We start from the raw sequence: 24,708 nt of genomic DNA, 5'->3' as shown, positions 1-24,708 counted from the left end.
GTTATTGCATTAAAATGTAAAAAGGAGGGAGGAAATATTCCAGGTCAATGACAATAACTATATTATGCGCGTAAACTTGAGTCGGAATTTGTTTGATGAGGAAAAAATGCTTAATAATGATTATCATACAAAGTGTGGATTTAATTAGACCCAACGATGGCTGAGCGAGTGTTAATCTGTTTCTGCTACGCAAGTGTGCCTGAAGATATTAATGAGAAGTCTGATATCATAAGTTATTGTATGTACACATTTTTTTGAGAGATATAATGCCAAGGCTTCCGAATGCAACAGCATTTAATTCCTCTTGGTTAATGGATATCATTATTCGTAAGTTTAGTAGAAATATGTATTATGGGAATTTCTTAAAAAATGAGTAAATATAATATTTTCTTTAGTAGATTGAATATTGTAAATAATATCTTTCAGTATTTGTTAATTATTTGTGGAATTGCAGTCGTGCTTAAATCTGTAAAAGCAACAAAATATCATTTAATATTAAACTAGTCATTTAGTGATGGTTTCCTTTATTTTGAAAAAATCTAAAAATTTTAAATACTGATTTTAGAAAGAATTTTAATTATAGAGGAACTTAAGAAGTCCAAAATGACACAAAAAAATTATTGTAGAAAACTATTTATTTTTTAATAAGTAAAGTAGCTTCTCTTTCCAAAAGTATAACAAGTTCTTCCATTTCGTGGTAAAAAAAAAAAATAATTAAGATGATAACCAAGTTCTCGGATTGTGAATAGTTAGAGTATCAATTTCTTCTTGTGTCAAGCCTTTCAACTTCATTTTGGGCAGTACATTGTTCATAATGTGAGAAAATCCATGTCCACCAAATTTCATCTTGAAAAAAAGATTGATACAATTAAAACTTTGACCTTTTAATATCTGAATGCATAAATGCTGACAAATTGATCAGAAAATCGTGCAATTCTTTGGTTGGATTAAGTATCTCGAATATTTCTTAAAATATGTAACACTTCTCTTGATACGTACCAATCTATGCTTCGTGTGAATATCATGACTCAAAAGAATGCGATTCAATTTTTTATCATCGCGAAGGCATTTCACTCGATCAATACGCTGTGCGTCTGATTGCATATCCACTAGTGGGTTCAGCTGATAAAAAGAGCATTCTGTCCCAAAGAGATCGAATTGGCAGTAGCATTTATTCTCGTCGGCAAATTCCAAAAGTACTTGTTCATCAGTCAGAGTTCCTATCAACAAATACCATAATTATATTATTTTCAGTTTCCTTTGTACTCGAAAGGAAGAATTAAACAGGTCTTTCTAATCACTAGGAAATCGAACATTTTCTAGTAGAAAAGATTTTTATCAAATACCCCTCTTCATATCCTCAAAAATAAAAAAAAAAGCTAATTGTAAGTTCTGACAATAATCTGTTATTTACGAACTTGAGACTGTATTTTAATTTTCACTTTCATAGTGCTATAGCTTGTTAGAAAATTTAAAAATAAAAGGATTCTTATCTAAATAACATAGTAAACGACTGCTACAGCACTTGACCAAGAAAACTAAGAAAGAATAACACTTGGTGGATATATTTACACAAACAACTAAAAACCAAATAGCCCCAATAGGAAGCTAAATGTAAAACGACTGATACAACTATTTTCTAATGTCTAAAGACAAAATGTAACTAATAAGAGGTATTATTAAAAAAAAAATAATAATAAAAAGGGGGCACAGTAATCTATACACAATATGTAATTGGTATTTTTAGCCTATCTATTTAAGTAAAAATTACATTACACCCACTAGTAAAATCTAAACATTTCGAATTTCAAGAAAATAGCAAAATCGTAGAGAAGCTAAAATTGGTGCCTTTTAGAATATTCAGATGAACGTCACATTTTGATCTAGAGACTTCTATAGATTATTGAAAAGGAGCTTTAGATTAAGGTAGTAGGTAATAGGGTGAGGAGTAAAACTTAATAGAAGATTAGACGTACGATCAAGATGGGAGAGAATCGCTTTTCGCGCGTCACCGCCAGCTTCCTGGTATAATCTCATTATTTCGAAAGGTGCCGCAGCGTCTCTTCCAGGATGAAAGCTGACGGGGCATTTTAGCTGTCCCTGAAGTTCCCCTGTCGCTAAGATGGCCCTCTTTTCGAAATCTGTTACAAGAAATTGTTATAAAACCAAACAAAAATACATTAAGGGAAAATTTCTTCTTTCTTAGCAAAAAATCGATCTTCTTCTTAACTTTTTATTAGTGAAACTAAGGTACTTGTCCATATTTCTGTACCTTCAAAGTCTACTACTTTCTTTCTAATCTTACATGTTAATAAGTAAACTCAAATAATAAAAATAATTTCTCAGTATAAAAGACCTTTTTTTATAAATGATTTCAATCTAAAGTTCTTAGTCTGAAAGTAAAGTCTAATCCTGGTCAGGTTTTAATCTGAATTAGATACAGGCACAGAAATATGGACAAATACCCTATACAGAAAATTATTTTCAGTCTTTCTGTACATTCTTATTATATGCTCAATTAGTTATAATATTTTTTTAGAGAAGATTCTACTACACATTCTGCTCATATTATTTCTTCTCAACCACCATGCCCTTGTTTAGGATTATTTTAAAAAATAAATAGAATTTGTGGAAGCTGATTTCTGAAATAAATTGAATCAATACAATTTTATTGTAAAATAGAAGATACGCGCCTTCAATGGGCCAAGTACTGCCAACTTCTCCGATGAATCCTGTCTTCACATCGGGACTCTCGTCGCAGCCTATGGTCATTTCTTTCAGCATCACGTTGTACATTTCTTCTTTCGATAAACCGAGGTTGCTCGCGGTCTGAGTTGCGGCAACATAATAACCTTGTAATCGTGAGTAAAAAGCAAGAAGATTGGAAAATAAGCGTGAAGTCAAAGGTCATAAGGTCACGAGGACTGCATTGTGGTTTAATATACAGTAGGATCTCGATGAACTAATATTCGATTTTACTGTTCTCAGTTAATCAGAGTCTTTATTATCAACCAAAGAAGAGTAATTTTTATATGTATAAATATGTGTAAATAAAAAAGGTAAAATTTATTTTTAGAATAGGATTTATTTTCAAAAAATCGAATTTGAAATTCATACTATTGATCTCATACTTGGAATTAATGTAGGTATATGTAGGTATGTGGATATACCAATTAGTGAACCTCTTTTGATAGTATTTTTATAGATATTAATTCACTAATTTATCATATTTTATATTATGTTTTATTATCATGGTTATTAATTATTAATTTTGTAATGCAAAGAATAGCTAATCGAGTTCCTACTGTATATTCTATGTAGTTTTTACTCTAATATACCTGTTCCAGCAATAATGGTAACACCAGAGTCTTTACTAAGTTTCTTCATCAACGAAATATCGCGTTTCAATCCGTGGTTGCTGTTCTCCACTATGGTACCACCCCCAAATTCACTAAAGAACTTGATATCTTCCAAAACAGCGATCATGGAGTCTTTATCATTCAACGTTAAATTATACAGGCTGCTGTAACTGCAAATGAAAATTACATTTAGTTACTTCAGCCTGTTTAACACATTCATAATCCTATGACCCATGGATAGGAGAATTTTAAAGATGATTTCTGATTTTTTATTTCTCAAATATAATCATTGATTTCTTCTTGTGTTTCTGACAAACAAATGAGTAGATTTTATTAACAAAGGTATATGCTGTAGTTTTCACTGATTTTCAGTTGAAGTTCTTACAATAATTTTATAAAACCTGTATCACTTTTCTGAATGTAGTTAATTGGTCACCCCTTCTCGAGAAAACAAAATTTTAAGAACCAATCAAATGGCACATAAATAGTCCTTTGCTGACAATTGGTCCTTACAGAAAAAACTCGTCACATGGAGAAAGCCTATTCGTGTATTTCCTTGAATCAAATAGGGTTCAAAATATACCTGAACGAACTACCTTCAGTAAAACTTAAGAAGACAAAGTCAGTTTTGTTTGAGGCACCGATGTGTACACATATACCTGGAGAACTTCTGACAGTTTCGTTTCAACCCTTAACTGTGTTTTGTGATCTCATTGTCAGTGTAATCGCGATATCACAGTTGTACTCTAGATTTCGCTATGTAGCTAATAGTAAGCATAATATGATTGTTTTGTGTTAACAAGAAAATTAATTTTGCATGTGATACAATTCTAACAATAAGCTAAAGTTATTTATATAGTTGTAAATTAATTTACTGTGTTGTGCTGTTGGTTAACTATATACATACAATTCATCATGGTACGTGAAACAATAAGAAGCTGTCGTACAGGAGCATCTACAATAATTGTGAGTAAATATACATTTACAGGAAATTTAAATGTGTAAAAAACTAAAACATTCTCGCTAAATACAAAAATATATACAATATCAAAAGCCAAGTAAGCATCACAATATTTAAAAAGTAAAATAAGCTTTTACTCAGATTCTATTTTTTAAAATGTATCTACAAAAATTTGATATTGCATAAAACTCCACAGTCTACTTCTATGTTGTGTACAGAGTGTTCGATGATAGGTGTCAGAAATTTTAGGGAGTGCTTCTACACGTTCAAATAAGGCGAAAATGAAAATAGATGAAATTGCATTTCAGGCTTTATTTACGAATTATTAATTATTGAGAGAACGTCTAAAATACGCGTGAAGCATGTTTGACTTGGGTCTTATTCTACTGGCGTCATTGTGCCTGACCTAAGAGTACGTGTCCACTTGAGAGTGAAACTACTCTCACTCCCCTTGTCAGTACTCTCAGATAGTGAATCTATTTCAGACAGTATCTCTTAGTTACTCTCAATGCAGTCAAATAATCAATACACTATCTGAGAGTATTATCGAAAGAAACTCGCGATAGTTTTACCATCAAGTGGACACGTACCCTAATGCACGCTGGCAGTAGAGTAAGTCCTAAGTCAGACACATTTCATGCGAATCTTACAAGAAGTGTGCACCAAGATTTTTGTTCAATTTTTTTTTAGACGTAGGAGAGGACAGATAAAACGCTTTCACAAAGTAGGAAGAAACGCCTTTGAATCCTTTTCGAGAAATTAATTATTGAACATGTTTAAAGTTTTATATGTAGGTATAGAAAATTTCCATTTGTATTAAAAATGTTAAAATTTGTATGTGTATAGAAAATTTCCGTTTGTATTGAAAATGTGAAAATTTCTATCTATAGATATAGAATCTATGTATATGTTTGTACAGGGACAAAATAGTCTACATATATAGAGTTTCTATAAAAATTCTGATATATAATATTAGAATATTAGAAATATTCTATATATTATTATTAGAATATTAGAAATATTCTATATATTATTATTAGAATATTAGAAATATTATATATATTATTATTAGAATATTAGAATATTAGAAATATTATATATATTATTATTAGAATATTAGAATATTAGAAATATTATATATATATAGAAATGTTCACATTTTCAATAACTAATTTCTCGAAAACAAGTCAGAGGCGCTTCTTCCCACTTTGTGAAAGTGTTTTATTTATCTTCCCCTACGTCTCAAAAAAATTGAACCAAAAACTGTGTGGACACTTCATAGAGTTCCTTTGTTAGAAATTTTTGCAAAAGCTAATAACTCTGAAACACAATTTTTAAAGAATGCTTTTAACAATACTACTTAAAGATCTGCGAATTAAATTATTGTACTAGAATATGAATAAATTATGTTAAATATTTTGTGTTTATATAAATGAATATACAATATTGTCTACTTACGGATACTGTCTAAGAACGCCAAGATTTTGCAGCTCGATCTTTTCATTAAAAAATCGTTTTAAATGATCGCGGGGTTCAACATAAAAAGTTTCAAACGCCATAACCAAGTGCTCATGAGTGAGAGTTCTACCCAACTCGTTTGCATTTTTCACTCCTAGAACTAAATAAATAAATTATACATACATCTTTTTATCTCCATTTTTTCAGAAAATATTAATATTTTCTTTATTCTTTAAATATAATTATAGCATTTTTAGATACTGTACATTAGCTAGGTATATTTAAATATGGATCGATTTTTGTTTAAAACAATTTCTTATATAGTTCAGATTTCTAGTAAAGAGAACTGACTACAATTCTATTCTAATTGAAATAAGAAAAAAAATTACAAATGAAATATTTTGCGCTGCTTAACAATCACTATCTTACTGTATAACAAAATAATAGAGGAAACAAGTCATACAAAAAATCGATGAGTTTTATTTAAGCACAAAAGTGCAATTGCACTTTGCAACTGCACCGATGCATTTATAAGAAAATTGTATAAGAGAACGATTGAATTTATAAAGCGCAAAATTTTCTTCAATCTTTTTTTTCTAACTTCAATTAGAATAAAATTACAAGTTATTATCCCACTTACTAGAATCACTCATTACAATACTATAAATTATCAATCATTTAAGTACTGAAATTAAAATTTTATTCGTATATGGAAATCATTTAATTACATCTGTCAACAATATTAACTATTCATTCTTTAGATATCGTAATGCCTACTTTATTTTTTACTTTTTATACTCTTTTGTGTCATAGTATGCATTTCATACTTTTTCACGCATTTAAATTTTCTGTAAATCCATAAAAATCCGCAATCTACTAATCATCTAAATAAATTGTGTGCATATACACTTAAAAGTACACTATCAATAACATTGTCAATACTTCTCGATATTGACAATATTATTAATCGCCCATGGGCCCCTTGTGAATAGAAAACTATCATCGACACATTGATTGATAGACACATTTATTACATGCTAACTATAATCAACTTCTTATCAAATGAAAAAGCCTTGATCACTTGTTCATTCATGTAAAATAATTACAGTCAGAAGCAGACTCACTTACCAGTTTGTACACAGCCGCTCCCGCGCTCCATATCGTTATCAATATTGAAAATATTTATCTTCGCGACTGGATGAGTTTCAAAAGCTATAATCACGAAAAAATCATCGAAAAATAGAGATATAAAAATATACGCTGAACAATATGCTGGAAAATTATATAATTCTGTTGATACGTAAATAGTAATATACACTAAACAGTGTATATCTTAATAGTCACCTATTTGCAGTCAAATAGACCGTATATTTCTCAGCAGACTCTGGAGAACACCCAGGTTCTCGCTCTACTTAACACTCACTGACATTTCGAAACGATACGCACATGTATTACATAACAACAATACAAAATGCATGACATCGATAATATTCCTTTGAAATATTTAACGAATATAATGAAAACAACTCGAACAGATATCTTTAATATTCGCTCCTCCGTTAAAATAAATTTTTATTTATTGTTTATGATAAGTACAGGGTGTTTCCAATTGCGTGGACATAAGTTTAGAATTAATATGTTAACACTTTAACTATCACACTCTTCTCGTTGAAAATTCTGGTATCTAAATGTTCGAATAAGACTCACTTTTGAATTGTAACTAATAATTTTATAAAGGAAATTACACATATGCCAAAAATTACACAATTTACACAAGCTACAGAATTCTACAAATAGACTTGCTGTATGAAGATTACAACTATGACTCCAGATTTCGAATTAAGACCCTAATGGTCGCCGCTTAGATCTTAAATAAAGGATGGGACACATGATGACTCACTCTTCTTTTACGGTAATTTTCTTAAGTAGATACGTGAAAGATAAAATAGGTGACTAACTAGAGAAAGTTTGACTGACCAAAATATAACACAGCAATGAATAACGTTTTGAAGGAATTGTTATCATTAGTCTTTGGTGATTCACAAAGATAGTAGTGACTAATTGTCTAACGATTCTAAAATCTAAAATTCTGGAAAAAATCTAAAACAAAATTTGTATATACAAAGTTCCTTAATTACAGTAGTATAAAACACAGTAGTTCAAATTGAGGATTCTTTTTAGTTGTGAAACATTTGTAGTCTTCTCGTGGGGGTACACGATATACAGTTAAAAAAGAAACAAACAGTTGAAGAAACCGAAACAATGATAAATTTTGCTTGAAATAAAATAATTAATATACTTGAAATATCAGTAAATACTTGTCTCAAGACTTAGCATAAAACAGTCTACTGATTTCTTTAAAAAAAATTCTCAAGATACCATTAACAAATGAACGTCTAGACCAAACGGCCCCCTTAATGTTCAATTAAATGAGAGAACAAAAATCCACTTATAATACAAAGTGCAGGCCTTTATTTTGCACGTACATTTTGTAACGAGTAACACGACAACGTTCCTGAAAGTTGCTGGGCACACGATTTAGTTTACTCGATTGCCAGTACAAGAATCAGACGAAGCAAAGACGTTTACGCACACCTTCCTGATTATTCAAGGAAGCTGAACGTTTTGGGATCCATTTATTCAATGTACCACACATCACACAATGATAAACTTTTCCTTGTTCGAACCTGCAGCGTAATTGAATGAATAATTTGAAAAAGGGAATAGAAACCAAAAATCGAGAATTGGGATGTTACCGCTAATATGGTAAAACTTTGCTCTGCTTATCAGTGGCAAAAAAGATAAGGAAGATAACAAAAGCAATCAAGAGGCTTAAATCTTGCTATGAAATTTACATTAATTAATTTAAAGAAGGAAACAAATTGGAGACTTATTTTCTTCTTCAGACGGTTATCCTGCTTTTGGGCTTATTCCCTTCTTAAAACTACTAATTCGATTGAATCAATGAGCTTAATAACAGTACAAGTCCAAAAACCATATTTTGAGATATTTAATCCCAAGGTGTACTTCTGTATATTTCACATATCTGGATTCCAGAACCAGTGTCTATTAAGTCCACTTGTTTTCTGTGTAACTAATACACTTTGGCTCTAGGATCCAAGTATAATTTTGAGATTACTTAAAAATGGTTAATTGCCATTACTTGGACTTGTCCTATTCTCTAATTCACAGATTCAGTTGCTCTCCCTTAAAACTAAAAAGCGTATTGAACACGTAGGCAACAGTCGCACGCGACGCTTCGTGTTAATCCTTTGGGTGTCGACACATGCAAACGCTCAGCGTTCACGTTTCCCACAAAAGTCCAATAGCCTTGTCTATTCCTGAATGTTTACTGAACATTCACAGTCGCTTCTAAATGCACAATACACGTCCATACACTCAAAGGGTTGAACACCGAGTCAACAACTAAAGGGGACTCTCCAATTTCTCAAACTCTCAGTCGTGTTACCTCCGCTTCGAGTGCGAAAAGAAATTCAAAGAATGATGAACGAATAAATAAATAAAGCTAAACAAAAAGATAGAACATGTTGGAAACGAAAAATGTAAGGGGAAGCGTATCCCAATTCATGGCTCAGAAATTAGAAGCCTCATGAAAAGATTTATGGTAGATCTCAATAAGCAAAAGTTACTCAGATTCTCTGATTTAGGTTTAGTTTCATTTTTCATGATTTCTGCAGAAAAAAAGGTGTTTACAAGCCCTCACTCGATACAACCTCGCGACTCAATACTAGTAAGAGCTTACAGAGTGTACGATATTTATTGTTGAAGTTAATTAAGCAAACTAGCAACTTTTATTTAGTTTACTAGGACTAAGACTCACAAAACATGGGTATATTAAAGAAATAGTAGAGATAGCGGCGATCTTATAACGAATAAATACTGTAGAAAGAAGGGTAAGTATGTTGAACACGAATTTCTTTGGTCTTTTACTCGCAAATTGTAAATAGGAAATGAAAGTATATGTCCTAGAATACTTTACAGTATTTTCTCGTTAATGACTCTCAATTTTATCACAATTTCTTACTTATATAGCCACTCTCAATTTTGCTACTCCTAAAACAAGCTCTTAACATTTAAAATAGTGTCTTAGAACAGTACCTAACTTTCTCTAAGCTCTTTGCTGGTAATAAGTTGCTCATAAAGAAAGAATACTGCAGTAAATCACAGTTAATCGTAATTTCCTTTCGAACCAGAGTCTAACAACCGTCTGAATGGTCAATGGAGACACAGAAAAATTGGGATACGCTTCTATCAGAAAAAGTAAAAGAGACGAGATGCCGTATCACATACACGTATGCTTATATATTATATATATACACGTTTCAGTCGGCAATTCGTCTATTTGTTGTCTTGTCGCGTCTCTCTTCCCTTCGAATGTGTACAATATAAAATGCTACGTCTCTTTTCCTCTCTTTTCGAGCAGTGTCTCGTGCACACGTGAAGTCGTCTCATTATCGAGGATGGTATACGCCTCTCAAGATACAATCTGATAATAAGATTTGAATGCATGCATTCGAACAGTGGAGATTAAAGCAACATCGTGGAGAGTATACCATCGAAATCGCGATAAAAGAGATTCCGCCGCATACAATTAAATACGTCAACAACTCTTAGGGCCTCCAAAAAGTCTAAAACATAAACATATCGGATCGTCCAGTTTGTCGTCCTCAAAGGAAAAAAAAAGAAAAGAAATAGACTTTACTAGACGAGCATCGAGTCGCAATACACGACGAAAAAGAAAACATAAAAATGAATAATTGGAGAATAGTTACAATAGCGTAATATTGGGAGAAAATGTTGGATCGATCAAGAAGATATGCCAGAGTGAAACTGATCGTTGGAACAGTGTACAATTCGTGATCGTAGAATGCATTTTATTTCGAACAATAGTTGAACCTTATTAATAAAAGTATGTAATAGACTTTCGAGACACCTGTGATATTTAAGTCAATAAACGCATCGCGAGAACAGATTTGACTCGCCTGAGGTGGTCGAATCGTCTAACGATCGACACCGAGTGGGAGAATCGGGCTCACGGTGAAATCGGCTTTCCAAGATGGGATCGAGCCGCCTGATGACTCTTGCTTTCACGACGAGAATTGCACGATCGTCCAATGGCCACCGCGATGGCCAAATAATATTTCACATGTTCACTAAATCAACAACGGTAATTATATGGATATAATAGCACTGACAGCACTAATGGTGTTAATAATATTGATAATACAGTAATAATAATAATATAATAATAATAATTTACATTTACAGTTCCTCATACTTATTTACCTCAGTTAATTAATTATATTCCCTATCTACTTACGGCATGCTTACGTTTACACTCGCCCGTTCCTCGAACGCGATACAGTCTCTACTCAAAACCGTTCTAATCCTTAAACGAAATTGATGAAACGCTCGAACGTATATAAAAAGTGAAACGAGTAATCGTAAAAAATATACAGTGGTACGCGTAATATACAAATCGATGAAATAGATATCGCGGAATTTCTCGTTAGCATCGAAAAATAGAACAGACTGTTCGAAAAGTACTCTCTTTCCCGGCACATCGACAGAAAATAAATGTTGTACGATCCAGAAAGTAAAAGGACAGTGTTATATCTTATTTGTTTTTCCTTTAGTTGCCCAAGGGTCGCAAATACTACGAGACTAAGAAGGATACTTTTTCTTTATAAATATTAAAAGTCTAATCAATGAAGCACTGCTCAGACGAAAATCAGATGAGCACGCGCGCGCGTTAAGTTACGACGAATTCAGAGTGAGCTGAAGTCAATCGAAAGGAATTGATCGGTTCGATCAATACAAAAGATAAATAGTGTGGCGCGCGACGATGCTTCACTTCATAGCAATCTTGTACACAACAGGGTGATATCTTCATAAACTATCGTCACTGTCGTCGGCGTGAGCTTCGACAGAGACGTTCGCGGCGAGGCCACTGGAACTTCCTTCCCTGTTGCTCTCGATCTCCTGTTCCATCGAATTACTTTGCGCCTGCTGTTCATCTATGTGTAAACAAAATAACGATAATATAGATAAACAGATTTATCAAAAGAATTGTAGATCGTGATACTAATCAATGCAATAGAATTATTTGAAGGAAAACGTGTTCTTAACACAGTGTTAATAATGTTTTTATATTGTGCCACTACACGTGGCGTTTACGTCGTATCCCAATATGATAAACACACGTATCTGTGTTACCACATTATTCAATTATCTGACAAATTTAATTATTCGATCATAATACCATCAATTAGTTAAAATATGTCGAGGTTCTACTTGATTTAAAGTCTCTATTGCATCATGTATGAATTACCTGATTGAGTTGTCGGAGATTCTTCATCACCCTGACCAGGACTTAATATAGCTTCCTTAATTTGACTATTGACACCCTTAGGATCTAGGTCTGTTGCCCAACTAAAGTTCATTAGTGCAAGATGAGTATTACCCAACTTTTTGTGCACCTAGAAAAATGATTAATTCAATTACAAACTGCATGTAACAAAAATGTGATATAAGCAAATAATGGAATAAAATTTACTTTTCCTATCGAATAATAGACTAGAGACTCTTTGGGTACAATATTTTTTAACTCCTCAAATTCTTTAAGCGCTTCCGCGTGTCGACCAATAGAGAAATTAATACTCGCACGATGAAATTTACATAACGTATTGTCAGGGTCATTAGCGATTGCGGTATTTAAAGTCTTTAAAGCTTGATCAGTTTTCTTTAGTGCATGCTGCACGACACCGATGTGGCACATTATCGCAGAATGGTGCGGATTAATCTGTAACGCACGTTTGAAATGCAATTCTGCCAGACTATACTGCTCCTGTTTGGAAAATATTGTTCCTAATCCAAACCTATAAAATAGAGTCAATTAAATAACGAAAATTTCATAAATCAGAATCATTCATAATTCCAATGTTATTAATAGCAGCTGCCAATATGTAATTGAAATTCTAATAAAATACATTTGGTTTAATTAGACGTACCATGCATTATAATGCCTAGGGTCAAGCCTAATGGCGTTACGAAATGCAGTGATGGCCTTATCCAATTCTTCTGTCATAACATACTCATGACCAAGAAGTGTATAGGCGTATGGAAAATTGGGATCTACCTACAAATTTTGAAGAACAAACAATTTTTATTTTCATCGTAATTGAAACAAATTTAATCAAAGCAAACTTTAAGGAGATAAATAGGAATAAATTGGTCTTAATATGAATGTTATTCTGAATAACATACCTGAATAGCTCGTTGAAAGAATTTGATTGCCGTTTCATGTTCCGTTTGTGCAGAGAACAAATTGCCAGTAGCGCACCAAGCTGCTGGTGAATTACGATCTTCAGAGACAAGTTCTTGTGCTAGAGTGGAGAGTTGTACTTCAGCATGCAAATGCCATAAAACTGTACTGTAAATTTCCATAAGCTCAGTCCTTTGGGGTTCCAGCTGTCTGACTTCTGCAAAATAACTATATGCCAAGAATTAGAAATTAGAAATCCATATTATACAATTTATTAAAATTTTGTAGAATTTTAATCATTCTAGACTTTTACCTAGCAGCCTTTTTGTAATCAATCATTTCAAAATGTGCACGAGCTAGCATGGATAACACCCATCCGGTGTTATAATGTTGGGCTGGAAGAACGCTTAATATCTCAATAGCTTGAGTACAGTTATATTGACTTAAATGTTGATACGCAACTCCTAATTCACGTAACAATGACATTAAACCCTCTAAAAACAGAACAAGACGATTATATCAACAATAAAAAAACAAATATACCTTATCAAGAAGATTAAAATGTTACCAACATACCAGCACACTGCTTCTGAAGTGTAATAGCACAAAAATTAGTAGTACTCTGATTGTTCAATGCATTTACATTAGCTACAGCTTTTTCTGACGTGATAGTTTCTGATTTTTCCTTTTCATTCCGATTTCGTTCATTTAGTTCGGTGAAATTAGTTTTGTTTAAATTAGTCTTTGAAAGTCTAGCCTTTGTTTTCCGAGACGGAGACTTGGGTGTCGCGAATTTATTTCTATTAGGAGATTTATTATTTTCCTAACAAAAAAAAAAGATTTCAGTTGTACCTGTGATACTTAAATACGATAGAAATTAAAAACTTAAACTATGAACAAAATTAACTACCTTGACTGAATAGCTATGACTGAAGAGTCTTGACGAACGCCTAACATTTGTACCTTGTAACGTTGGCGCAGCAGGTGTTGGAGTTGTAGGTGTAACTGTAACAATATTGGCGCTATTACTTGTATTTCCTGATTGCGAAAACACTGGTTTTCCCTGTTGCAAAGGTGTCTCTTTTCTCGACATTAGTTGCTGTAAACAAAAATATTATTATATTACACGGTACAATATAAATAAAGTGATTTAAAATTACTCAATGACTGCTATTTGATTCAATCTTACCCCGACATGAGCTCTTAGGCTACTGACACGTTTCACTAAACTTTTCTGATCATTGGCTTCTGTGAGAGTCGTGTGTGAAGGTAAAACTGTTGGTTCAGGTGTATTGCTCTCCAATGGAAGAATACCAAAACTCGGAGTGAGGGGACTCATAGTACTGTTGAACATACTACGGTATCGCGGAAGCTTAGCTCTTGGTGATATTGAGGAACAATTATTATAATGTGTAGGTAGACTTTGGGGACTTTCATCTACAGAATGTAATCGAACACCAGGTCCTATACCATTTATTACAGTTGATGCTGTCGTCATTTGTGATGGAGTACTACAAGGCATTCATAATATAATGCTATGTAAACATATTTGTATTATCGCAATTGAAGAATACTTACACGTTGGTACCGTTTGTAGTTGGTGTACAAGTAGAATTATTGAGAGGTACAGTGAGATCAGATTCAGTAGTGTAATTAGGAGCAGGCGTGCTACCATGGCACATAGTAAAATTGTCTAATTTGTCTAATTGAAAGATTTTAGCTGGATCTACCACTTCACCAACATTGCATAATTCTTCGAATGAATGCCAAAGAAATGGATTTAACTTTAAAGCCAATTTGTGCGCGTCATTCCCTTTCGCTGTACGCATCATTTTGTAATAAATCTTAGCTATAATCTGAAGTGAAAAACATGCATGTTCACCAAACTGAGTTATAATTTCTTCTAGATTTTTCAGCTGCTTATAATACCCTCCTATTATTGCTGCCTCTGCTTCTGCGTATCTAAAAATTCAAATATTAAATTGTACCTTTGATTGCAAATAATTACATACTTTACACTTACTTTTCTAAATCGTAACAACATTTGGCCAAAAGAAATCTGCATTGCGCAGAATTTGGTGCTTTTTTGGAAAGCAATGCGTAGGCTTGCCTAACTCTTCCCGAACGGTAATAACATGTTGCCAAGAGAAATAAAGTTTCTTCTGTGTCAACTACAAAAAAACAATTTTAATAAGTAAGACAATTTAAAAATCACCACAAAAATCGTAATCCAAAAAAAATCAAAAACTTGCCTTCCGCACATAATCGTTCTGCTAAAAATATTGCGTCTGGATAAGCATAATGATTTAAACAATGCCATATGGCCGCCTGTAATCATACACATTAATAACATATTGACATAATGCGTATAACTATGCAAGAATCAAAAACATTTCATCATAACATTTTTAAAAATTAAGAATTACATGTACACAGTGTCTGCATAATTTCTAGTATTCAAAGTTTATAGAAGCTTAATTATATTAAACACAAAATAGAAGGAAATCATAAACCTCATAAACGTTTGTACTTATTTATAGTCGTATCCCCTCCCATTTACGTCCATTTCGCAAAAGCAAACAACCCTAAAGAAATACACCCTCACAGAAAAATGCATTTAACGGGATATTAAATGGAATCGTGATAATTAGACGAAACAGATTACGTCGCAAAACGAAGGAAACGTTGTGGAACGTTGCGTGAGACGCAAAAGCAATTTTCGGTTAGGAAAGAAACGTATGCGTAAACGGTTTCAATTTCTGATATCAGTATCAATAAGTGTGGATGCGCCCCGACAGAAAATCGCACGTCACTGGCAATTTTCCTTCGGTCTCTGTCGACTTTACCTGCACTGGCTCCTGTACAATCATCGTTCACACGGCAGGCTTGGTCATATAAGAATAATCTCGAACGTTTCAAGGAAATTTAATGAAGAAAATCCAAAGTCGAATGACTGCTGTGTATAAAAATTTCTTAGGAGTCCATCTTTGCTCCGATTCTTTTGAAGTGAACAACCGACTTCAGAACAAAGGCTTGCCAACATCGCAGAAACGTCAGTTCCATGAGGAATTGACAGTATACCGCGCGAAGGTAGCAGAAACGCGTGATATCGATAAATAATTTGAGAGCGAAATTTGAGAAATATTAATGTGGAAAATAGAGAATGTTAAAAAAGGGAATCTTACTTTTTATTTCTCAACGAGAAGAAGTGAAAATGTTTTTCTAATCAAGTTTTAGGAATTTGTATTTGAAATAAGAAAGATTACATCAACATTTTCGACTACTTTGTTACTGTTATTTGAGAATTAACTTTATTTTGTGTTAAGATTAAGTAAATCATTTTCAAGTAACTATTTTATTTAAGTGAGTTAACTTCTATTTGATTGCAGTAAAGTATACAGAGTAAGAAAAATTGATCAATTATACAAATTTAGTAATGAAGTATGCTTCCATCTCTAAAAATGAAAAAGAAGAGGAATTATATGATAACATCGTAATAATTGAATCGTATTACATGTTACAAATAATTATATTATTATAAGTTTAAATATAGTTCAAGAAAAAGGTAGCCTTATTCGTAATTTCCCGCGGAAAATAAAATGATAAAATACTGCAGGGGTACCAATTTCCGGTCCAATGAATCTTAACAACACAAACACATGTTCATTTAAACTTATACATACATTTAATTCTGGTTAATACATACATATATGATAATTTCGTTTAAAGAAATATAAATTTCGATTCAACTATTCCTATATTCATAATGCTTTAAAATCTTAACTTAAAGTTGTTTAATACATATACAAAACATAAAAAAGATAAAACTTCGGTAACAATTGACAAGGGAATCAAAAATGTTTATATTTACTAGTCATTCGTGATATTATTGTTAAAATATTAGCTGTACATACAATCGTAATAAGACATTAAACTAACAAGAATAATTTCTCTATTTATATTCCTATATACTTTTACAACTTAAAGCTCTTTCATAACGTGATAGCAAACAAATTTGAAAAGTTCGCATTTTGTAGTTGGTTGGTAACATGAAAATGTAAACTACACGAACGTCAAATGAATTTATTAGTATAAATGAAAAAGTCTGAGAGGGTGTGTTAAGTTTAAAATTTTCAAACGTAATCTTACTAAATTATTTATGAAAATTTAATGAGTCTGACATGCACTTAACCAAGCTTTCGATTAATGCATTTGAAACGATATACTTGTTACATCTATGCATGAGTTATCGACGCGAACAAATATTAGAGGAATGAAGAATAGATAACGTCTTACTCTATCTAATCGATAAAATGTATTATAAATATACTTTTCAGGCTATGTTTTAGAAGAATATTACTTCAGACATGAATAGAATAAAGTGTATTCTATCAATTTGTTTGTAAACACATATATAATAGCTGTGTAAGTATTTATTTGAATGCTTCTTCACATACACGTTCAAATGTAATATAAAACTATATCACTTTACAGGATGTACAAATATCAAAAGACAAGTATTATGTAACAGTTTATTTGGCAATAATGTGTTGTTTATTGCATCCTTGTTTTCAAATGACTTTTCGATTTGCATCGAAGATCCAGTTGAAGTATGTCTGCATTTGTGTTGGTTTTATCATGCTACTCGATTTCTTTGGAGCATTCACACACCTTCTTGAAATCGATTATGATACAAATTTTGTTTATCCATACGAAGGTGATGTACATGAATTCGTGAATGCATTGAGACATAATGATAAACCTGCTGTTGATCCTATAAATGAATACAATTACACATTCATATTGGATAACAAACAAAAATGTGTAGATGCAGGATACAACAAGTTTCGTGTTGTATATGTAGTAAAATCTGCTATGGAGAATTTTGAACAAAGAATGGCAATTAGAAACTCATGGGGTTTTGAGAAAAGATTCTTTGATGTACCTTCAAAAACAGTTTTCATGTTAGGTATACGTCCACAGAATGAAGAACTTCAGGCACAAGTAAAAGCAGAAGCAACAAAATACAAAGACATCATACAAGCAAATTTCATAGACACATATTACAATAATACTATTAAGACTATGATGTCTTTTAAATGGTTGGTAAAATATTGCTCAAATTCAAAGTTTTATATGTTTGTCGATGATGACATATATGTTTCTGTAAAAAATGTTTTGAGATTTATAAGAAATCCAACTAATTATCCAGACTATCTTAAGGAACCTAAGAAATTTATAGCTCATAAAAGAGAAGTTAAAGATTCTGATTTCAACAAAGAACCAGATGTTAAGGATGTAATTACAGAGACAAATATTAGTATTCCAAATAGGAGAGATTTATTTGATCATGAAAATATAAAAGAAACATTGAACACTGATAAAATTAATCATACATTAAAAGAATATTTCTTTAAAAAAGTTCCAATTACAGTAGCTATTAATGACTCTATCAAAGACTATAAAACAAACACTAATACACTACCATCTAGTCAAACATTTGCACCAAATAGAAACAAAAGACAAATTTTTGATTTTGAACTCCCAGATGATGTTAGATTATTTGCAGGTTTTGTAATTGTATCTTCACCTCATCGTCATAAATCTTCTAAATGGTATGTTTCTCTTAGCGAGTACCCCTATCATTTATGGCCACCATATGTTACAGCTGGTGCATATATACTGTCAAAAGAAGGACTTCTAGATATGTATTATACTAGCTTTTATACAAAACATTTCAAATTCGACGATATTTTTTTAGGCTTAGTTGCAAAGAAGGCAGATATTGAACCTTTTCACTGTGAAGAGTTTCATTTTTACAAAAAAGAATATACAAAATTTAATTACAAATATGTGATAACTTCTCATGGATATGGGAACCCGACTGAGTTACTGAATATATGGAACGAACAGAAAGCTCTTGGCAATGCATAAACTTTCAATAATTTTACAGAAGTTTATGCATTCATGCAATCAGAACAGTTAGAAATAATATGCAAGAGTAAAACAAAAAATTTTACAGTATTAGAAACTCTTGCAGTTCCATACTATTCATATTATTAATCAGTACTTAAATAGGTTTGGCATTTTATATTCAACGCATGATCAAATGTTCTCTTCTTAGTTTTCAATCATTCGAAATTAATGTGATTTTTAAACAATAATGTATATTCGACTTGAATATTCTTGATACATGTATATGCAATAAGTTATTTTTAAATTATAATGAATAATGAGAGACTATAGAATGCAATTAGTAAAAAATTATGTGTTTTTAATATTCCTTTACAAAATTAGTTTATTATTAAACATATTTAGAAACACTATGTAAAACAAATTTAAATATATTAACTAGTTCTAGTCACATAATAAATCATTATGGCAGTTTTAAATCAGTGCAATATGTAAATAAAATAAAATGTAGCATCAATATTTAAACAATTAGTATTAATACAAAATAATATTCAACATTAAACACAGATATTTATAAATCTTACTGATAGGTAAAAAGTTACTACTACTTTAATAAATCCATTTTGCAGTAAGAAAAATACAAGTGTATTATAGGAAAAGGGGTTTTAAAAAAATGATAATTATATTGATATGGATAAATATGATGAAGATTTCAAGAAATAAGTTGCAAGTTTAAGAAAATATTTACAATTTTGTACTTGTTGAACTGTTATTGGCAACTCTGATCTTATTATATTCATATTTAAAACATCAACAAATATATTTTTTAGATTGATATACACAGCATTCTTTACTTCCACGTACTTATCACATACTCATGGCAAATATTGTTGTTTTTCTATATTTGTTTTATTTAATGTGTGATCTAAATTTGTAGCTTCCTTTTTTATCATATTCAACAAAATTTGTGAACTTTCTAAAATCTGTAATAAAATCATATTTTATGCAAATATTAATGTCATGTTCCTAAAATTTTAATGGAACAAAAATTGCAGACAAGTATACCTTTATGTATGCTGTTTCTGTATCAGCGATAGTCCTATCATACTCATTTCTTACAGCTATTCTCTTAGTTAAACTATCATTTAAACGTGTCAATTTATAAGATAGCCTCTCTATTTCTCTTTGCAAATTATTTTTCTCTTCCTCTTGTGACTCGATTTCGGCTTGTAACTCTGTACGCTTCAATTTCATTTCTTCTAAACCTAAATGAAATTAAAAAGTCATAACATTGAACTTTATAAATGCATAACCTCTAGATTTTTTCAATAAAACACAAAATAATTCCATGTGAAGAGTCACACATTTTTACGATTGTTTTCATATAAACTAATCGGTAATTAAATAATAATTTTATTTACTATTTTAAATGATAAACAAACAGAATCTAGGTTATATCGAAATTACATTTTACAAGTTCTTGATTATATGCTTGCAATGCAGCACCGTGCTGAGACATTTCAAACCCTCCATGCACAAAATAATATAATTACAATAGGACTGCATGAACAATGACAAATTTTATGCAACTACAAAAACGGTTTACTGACAATTTATTTCAAACTTTCGGACACATGACATGTATGACGCCAAACAAACGTTTCAGTTTAGCGCGCGACTTGAAAGTAATTATTTTGACACGCATGCGCATTTGTCGCGAGGAAAATATTTGTCTATTTAAAAATCGTAGGTGGAATTTATTGAATAAAGTTGTAAGTTGTAATAAACTTTATATAATATTTATGTGTCATTATCTTCGTGATTTCTTCAACATCATTTTCTGTATATAATATTAACTGTTAATCCTGAACCTATATTATGAATAAAATAAAGCAGTATGCCAATATATTTTCATAAACTTATCCAGAGAAATAAAACTTAAATAAAAACTTAGTTCTGCTGTAAAATACTATAACTTTTTATTGTCTTTCTTATTTTATATATTTTGCATAAAGATTTGCAATGCTCGTCAGATAAATAAATTCCAATCTTATAATTTTATGATTTAATACACATTAAACATAAAATTAGTTAATAAAAGTATATCCCTATCGTGAAACGCGTCTTATCTTTAAAACAGTTTCATAGAAAGTAACATTTAGAAACAAATTTCATGTGCATAAATAAATAAAAAAGAATTGTATTAATACGTGGAAGCTTTAATTTTATAATTATATGAAATTGGGAATTGACATTAAAGCGTTCGCTGCCCATCTAAAACGACACATCATCTCAAAACTGCCAGGCCTGTAACTCGCCGTTAACTGAACACTGATGTCTCACGCGATGGCGCGTAGACAGCAGTTTACGAACGAAACCATATCACTCGCTAACGCGTGATCGGCAGTAAACAAGTTAAATATTTCTTACAAAAAATTTTTGAAGATGTTTGCCTTCAAACTTGTAAAACTTGATTGCTTAAATTTAAGTTAAGTATATATATATATATTCCACTATAATTAAGCCAGTTTAACAATACTATCGTTATTATATTATTCTCAATAATTAATCTATAAATCTATAAACATTTTCATTGTATTTTCAGCCAAAACAGCCAAGGTTCAAAGAAAAAATTCTCTGTACTAAAACATTGCATTTAGAATCAGCAGTGCAGCACTGCCTTGCCTTTTAAAGACACTGCGAAGTGTTTTCGTCCGACGAGCCGCAATAAATGCACCTTTCGCTTAGAATCTTCACTCCAGCAGAAAGCGTGAAAGCCACAGGACCGTGTAGAGTCGTGCTCTGTCTACCCCGATCACTCGAACGCGAATATCACCTTCCAAAGAGTGTTCGATCGAATTCCTCGTGCGCTTTTCAACGTATAAATCTACAGTGTTTCGTTAAAGTACACGATGTACCGAATACCGTTAATACCGATAGGGGCAACGTCGAATATCGAATATGTTACAGTATCGGTTGTATGACCAATGCCTTCTGACAAGAAAAGGAAAACGTTTGGTGCAAGAAGAACGACTCAGAACGACCACATGAGAAGCTTTCGTACGAAATCTTCGTAACGTGGATACGCTTACTTTTGAGAGATTTCTGCAAACATGAGTATATCAGGTACGAGTTACGATTTTTACGATCGCTCTTGTTTATCGTGTCGTTCATCGAAATCTGTAATTATACTAGAAATAACTCCTTTTCTATCGTGCTTATTTCTTTTTATCAATTTTGGTGATTGTTTTAAAGTCCTGCATGAGAGAAATGAACGAAAATCGTGATAAATCGTGAATTACTGTGCACTTGTTCCCCAAGTGACACGATTTATGGCGCCTGCGCGCAGGTAAAACTTTCAACCTTTTCCTTCAAAATTTTCACTAATAAATGTTTCTTATTTGTATTCTTGCTTAATAGTAAAGTTTGGAATAGTAAACTATGGAAAGTGAAAGCTGATAGTAGTGGAAACTTAAGAACACGTTTGATTATTTTCTGTTAACCACGATTTTTCTTGTCGATTGAGCGAGACTATTTGCAACGTAAATAAAATTTTTATTATAAAGTGAAATGCTTGCAATGTCGATCATTGAAAATATAAGAAGGTGGAAGTTGAGTCACGTAAATAGTAATTGAAATGCGTAAATTAGATGAATAAAAGGTGACAATTGCGATCGGGATAATTGTGTTGCTGATTGAGGATGCACGCGACCTTGTCAAGTGACATCACGATACTAAATAAGGATTTCTCCACCGACAGAAACTTATTGCGACATTATACGATCGATAGATTCTATGATAATTGCATGTTTTACAATTCGTTAGCGAAGAAGGCCGCTCCTACTTTCTTGCCTACGTATTATTTTAAAAGATGCAATTTGCATCCTTCTACTGTTCTGTAATCATTCGTCGTTTATGTTCATGATTCATAGCAATTACCAATAACTAGTAATTAATTATTAATAATATTAATTGTACACTTTTTAACAATATCTATAGATTCTTATCAAATGACATAATTCTTTTTTACAGAATGAGCTATAAATAATACTCCCATGTAAAGTCAATCATTTGTTGAAATCTGTGATATAGGAATACTCTTTTATACTATTCAATATTTATTAAGTAAGTTACATTCAGAATATGTAAAATAAGTTCTTTGTATATTTTATTATATAAATACTTAAGTACTATTTGTTTTTTTATTTCTAGCTTATGTATATAATATGACACGCAATACATGGACTTTATAATGTTTGTGCACTGACAAAGAAATCACAATGACTCATGCTTCAAGGTATTTAGGGTATCATAATAGCACAAACAGAGAGTATTTAACAGATGGAGATGAAAGTCATCAAGCTCCATCAGATCGTACAGTATCAGAGTATATTGTGTCTGCTGACCATGCTACAATGGTACTTTCTTACAATTAATGTTAAGACTAATATTAAGAATTTTGCATAATTTGTGTATAATTTATGTATGAATTTCATAGGTAAAAACAAAGAAGGATCGTCCAGAGAGATATGAGAAAGAAGAAGCAAGACGATTAAAAAGCACACATAACAGTCGTGGTTCAGTATTATCCGGATCTTCCAGGCACAGCCTTCACCCTCTTAGTAAAAGTGCTTCACATGGTAGTATATGTGACAATGGTTCAGATATATATATTACAAGTGCTGCGTACAGGGCAACTTCAGATATAAGGTTGTGAAAATAACAAAGTATAATATTATCTATGTGCAATTATGTCGTAAATGTTATTATTGTTTATCAATAGCCATGTATCACACCACAGTCTAGCTCCAAGTTCAAGATACGGTCATCGGGCACCTAGTCATTGTAGTTATGGTTCTGCAAAATCAGTAAAATCGCAAACATCCAGGAAGGATGGCATTATTATAGAAACTATGTCAACCCCTAATCCATTTTGTCCAAATACTAAAGGAGTATGTTGCCTCATGTTACTTCTCAATCTTGGCTTAATTCTTGTTACATTAGGTTTTGTTATAGTAATTCAATTCTTTCAACCATTAGTAGTCTGGTAAGTTAATAAAAAAGATCAAATTTTCCATGTTTTTTCCATAATTTTTTAATCAGTAATATTATATGGCTCAGAAGAAGATTATACTTTTAAATACAAATTGTTTTATTGAAATTATTACTTTCTAGGATTTTGGGAATCGTGTTTCTCGTATTCGGATTTTTAACTTTAATAGGAAGCCTTATATACTGTGTGCATGTATTTAGAAATGCAAAACACCCACATGATATTAATCCAGAAGACCTTTATTGGACAAGGTATTGGCAAGGACATGTAGGCTCAGCACCTGAAGTGTATTACAAGGCAGAAGATAAATATCAAGATGATGGATATAGCGATCGTATGAGCAAATATTCAAACAAATATTATGATCGTCAAAGGTACTGAAAATAATATCGTATATAAGAAGTATATATGAAATAAACATAAACATATTGATTCTTCAGTATGTTTATCTATAGCCTGATTAAAAATATATAAAAACAGATGAAACAGTTACGAAGAAATTAACTTCAGAATAAAAACAGATATACCATGTATATTAATGTCACTAACATATTATTTCACTGACACTGTAACATGCAAGAATTATATTTTGTATAAAATGAAGTGTTATTTATTTTATACTTATGTACATATAATAAATTCTGCTTGTAAATGATAAAACTTTTGAATATACATATTT

At 31.6% G+C, this 24,708-nt stretch overlaps 5 protein-coding genes across 12 annotated transcripts; 2 read left to right on the top strand and 3 right to left on the bottom strand.

Moving 5' to 3' along the window:
* Positions 1-631: 631 nt before the first annotated feature.
* On the bottom strand, positions 632-7,177 carry LOC143186831 (phosphotriesterase-related protein). Its single transcript, XM_076390625.1, has 8 exons — positions 7,123-7,177; positions 6,907-6,990; positions 5,779-5,938; positions 3,339-3,529; positions 2,694-2,852; positions 1,977-2,141; positions 1,000-1,220; positions 632-846 (listed from the first exon to the last, which is right to left on the bottom strand). Exons 2-8 carry the CDS (start codon positions 6,935-6,937, stop codon positions 715-717), a joined length of 1,059 nt encoding a protein of 352 aa, XP_076246740.1. The 5' UTR covers positions 6,938-6,990; positions 7,123-7,177; the 3' UTR covers positions 632-714.
* A 1,045-nt stretch (positions 7,178-8,222) lies between these two features.
* Cdc27 (cell division cycle protein 27) lies at positions 8,223-16,047 on the bottom strand. Its single transcript, XM_076390624.1, has 13 exons — positions 15,910-16,047; positions 15,316-15,391; positions 15,087-15,234; positions 14,642-15,025; positions 14,253-14,574; positions 13,974-14,162; positions 13,640-13,886; positions 13,377-13,557; positions 13,066-13,291; positions 12,810-12,937; positions 12,356-12,677; positions 12,131-12,278; positions 8,223-11,816 (listed from the first exon to the last, which is right to left on the bottom strand). The coding sequence occupies exons 1-13, from the start codon at positions 15,931-15,933 to the stop codon at positions 11,689-11,691; spliced, it is 2,523 nt and encodes an 840-aa protein (XP_076246739.1). The 5' UTR covers positions 15,934-16,047; the 3' UTR covers positions 8,223-11,688.
* A 1,305-nt stretch (positions 16,048-17,352) lies between these two features.
* On the top strand, positions 17,353-19,309 carry Brn (beta-1,3-galactosyltransferase brn). Its single transcript, XM_076391195.1, has 2 exons — positions 17,353-17,488; positions 17,558-19,309. The coding sequence occupies exon 2, from the start codon at positions 17,609-17,611 to the stop codon at positions 18,995-18,997; it is 1,389 nt and encodes a 462-aa protein (XP_076247310.1). The 5' UTR covers positions 17,353-17,488; positions 17,558-17,608; the 3' UTR covers positions 18,998-19,309.
* LOC143187161 (microtubule nucleation factor SSNA1) lies at positions 17,720-20,742 on the bottom strand. 4 transcript variants are annotated; one of them, XR_013003156.1, is made up of 5 exons: positions 20,444-20,741; positions 20,042-20,241; positions 19,725-19,959; positions 18,009-18,227; positions 17,733-17,837 (listed from the first exon to the last, which is right to left on the bottom strand). XR_013003156.1 is itself a non-coding variant. In XM_076391198.1 (4 exons), exons 1-3 carry the CDS (start codon positions 20,493-20,495, stop codon positions 19,852-19,854), a joined length of 360 nt encoding a protein of 119 aa, XP_076247313.1. In that variant the 5' UTR covers positions 20,496-20,742; the 3' UTR covers positions 17,723-17,837; positions 19,841-19,851. The 4 variants fall into 4 exon arrangements, 2 of the variants coding, with proteins under 2 accessions (XP_076247313.1, XP_076247311.1); XR_013003155.1 differs by lacking the exon at positions 18,009-18,227 and having other exon boundaries at positions 17,720-17,837; XM_076391198.1 differs by lacking the exon at positions 18,009-18,227 and having other exon boundaries at positions 17,723-17,837; positions 19,841-19,959; positions 20,444-20,742.
* A 1,005-nt stretch (positions 20,743-21,747) lies between these two features.
* Positions 21,748-24,624, top strand: LOC143187177 (uncharacterized). Of its 5 annotated transcripts, XM_076391234.1 has the most exons (7): positions 21,748-22,102; positions 22,627-22,924; positions 23,009-23,101; positions 23,189-23,394; positions 23,475-23,686; positions 23,760-24,023; positions 24,152-24,624. In XM_076391234.1, the coding sequence occupies exons 4-7, from the start codon at positions 23,257-23,259 to the stop codon at positions 24,408-24,410; spliced, it is 873 nt and encodes a 290-aa protein (XP_076247349.1). In that variant the 5' UTR covers positions 21,748-22,102; positions 22,627-22,924; positions 23,009-23,101; positions 23,189-23,256; the 3' UTR covers positions 24,411-24,624. The 5 variants fall into 5 exon arrangements, with proteins under 5 accessions (XP_076247349.1, XP_076247352.1, XP_076247347.1 ...); XM_076391237.1 differs by lacking the exon at positions 22,627-22,924 and having other exon boundaries at positions 23,778-24,023; XM_076391232.1 differs by lacking the exon at positions 22,627-22,924.
* The last annotated feature ends 84 nt before the right edge of the window (positions 24,625-24,708 follow it).

Source organism: Calliopsis andreniformis, unplaced genomic scaffold, assembly GCF_051401765.1.
Source record: "Calliopsis andreniformis isolate RMS-2024a unplaced genomic scaffold, iyCalAndr_principal scaffold0022, whole genome shotgun sequence".
Taxonomy (NCBI): Eukaryota; Metazoa; Arthropoda; class Insecta; order Hymenoptera; family Andrenidae; genus Calliopsis; species Calliopsis andreniformis.
The sequence above is the reverse complement of the archived record's forward strand: the minus strand, read 5'-3'. Positions and strand labels throughout refer to the sequence as shown.

Excerpts from the sequence above, each read along its gene's own strand:
- LOC143186831 (XM_076390625.1), bottom strand. The coding sequence starts at position 6,937 with ATGGAGCGCGGGAGCGGCTGTGTACAAACTG. Across the intron at positions 5,939-6,906 it reads GAGCGGCTGTGTACAAACTG|TTCTAGGAGTGAAAAATGCA; the intron begins GTAAGTGAGTCT and ends TTATTTATTTAG. Across the intron at positions 847-999 it reads TTCACACGAAGCATAGATTG|ATGAAATTTGGTGGACATGG; the intron begins GTACGTATCAAG and ends CTTTTTTTCAAG.
- Cdc27 (XM_076390624.1), bottom strand. The coding sequence starts at position 15,933 with ATGATTGTACAGGAGCCAGTGCAG. Across the intron at positions 15,026-15,086 it reads TGTTGTTACGATTTAGAAAA|ATACGCAGAAGCAGAGGCAG; the intron begins GTAAGTGTAAAG and ends TTGAATTTTTAG. Across the intron at positions 12,938-13,065 it reads TCTTTCAACGAGCTATTCAG|GTAGATCCCAATTTTCCATA; the intron begins GTATGTTATTCA and ends CAAAATTTGTAG.
- Brn (XM_076391195.1), top strand. The coding sequence starts at position 17,609 with ATGTGTTGTTTATTGCATCCTTGTTTTCAAATGACTTTTCGATTTGCA.
- LOC143187161 (XM_076391198.1), bottom strand. The coding sequence starts at position 20,495 with ATGTCTCAGCACGGTGCTGCATTGCAAGCATATAATCAAGAACTTGTA. Across the intron at positions 20,242-20,443 it reads TAATCAAGAACTTGTAAAAT|GTTTAGAAGAAATGAAATTG; the intron begins GTAATTTCGATA and ends AATTTCATTTAG. Across the intron at positions 19,960-20,041 it reads CAGAAACAGCATACATAAAG|ATTTTAGAAAGTTCACAAAT; the intron begins GTATACTTGTCT and ends ATTTTATTACAG.
- LOC143187177 (XM_076391232.1), top strand. The coding sequence starts at position 23,257 with ATGACTCATGCTTCAAGGTATTTAGGGTATCATAATAGCACAAACAGA. Across the intron at positions 23,395-23,474 it reads CTGCTGACCATGCTACAATG|GTAAAAACAAAGAAGGATCG; the intron begins GTACTTTCTTAC and ends TGAATTTCATAG. Across the intron at positions 23,687-23,759 it reads AGGGCAACTTCAGATATAAG|CCATGTATCACACCACAGTC; the intron begins GTTGTGAAAATA and ends GTTTATCAATAG.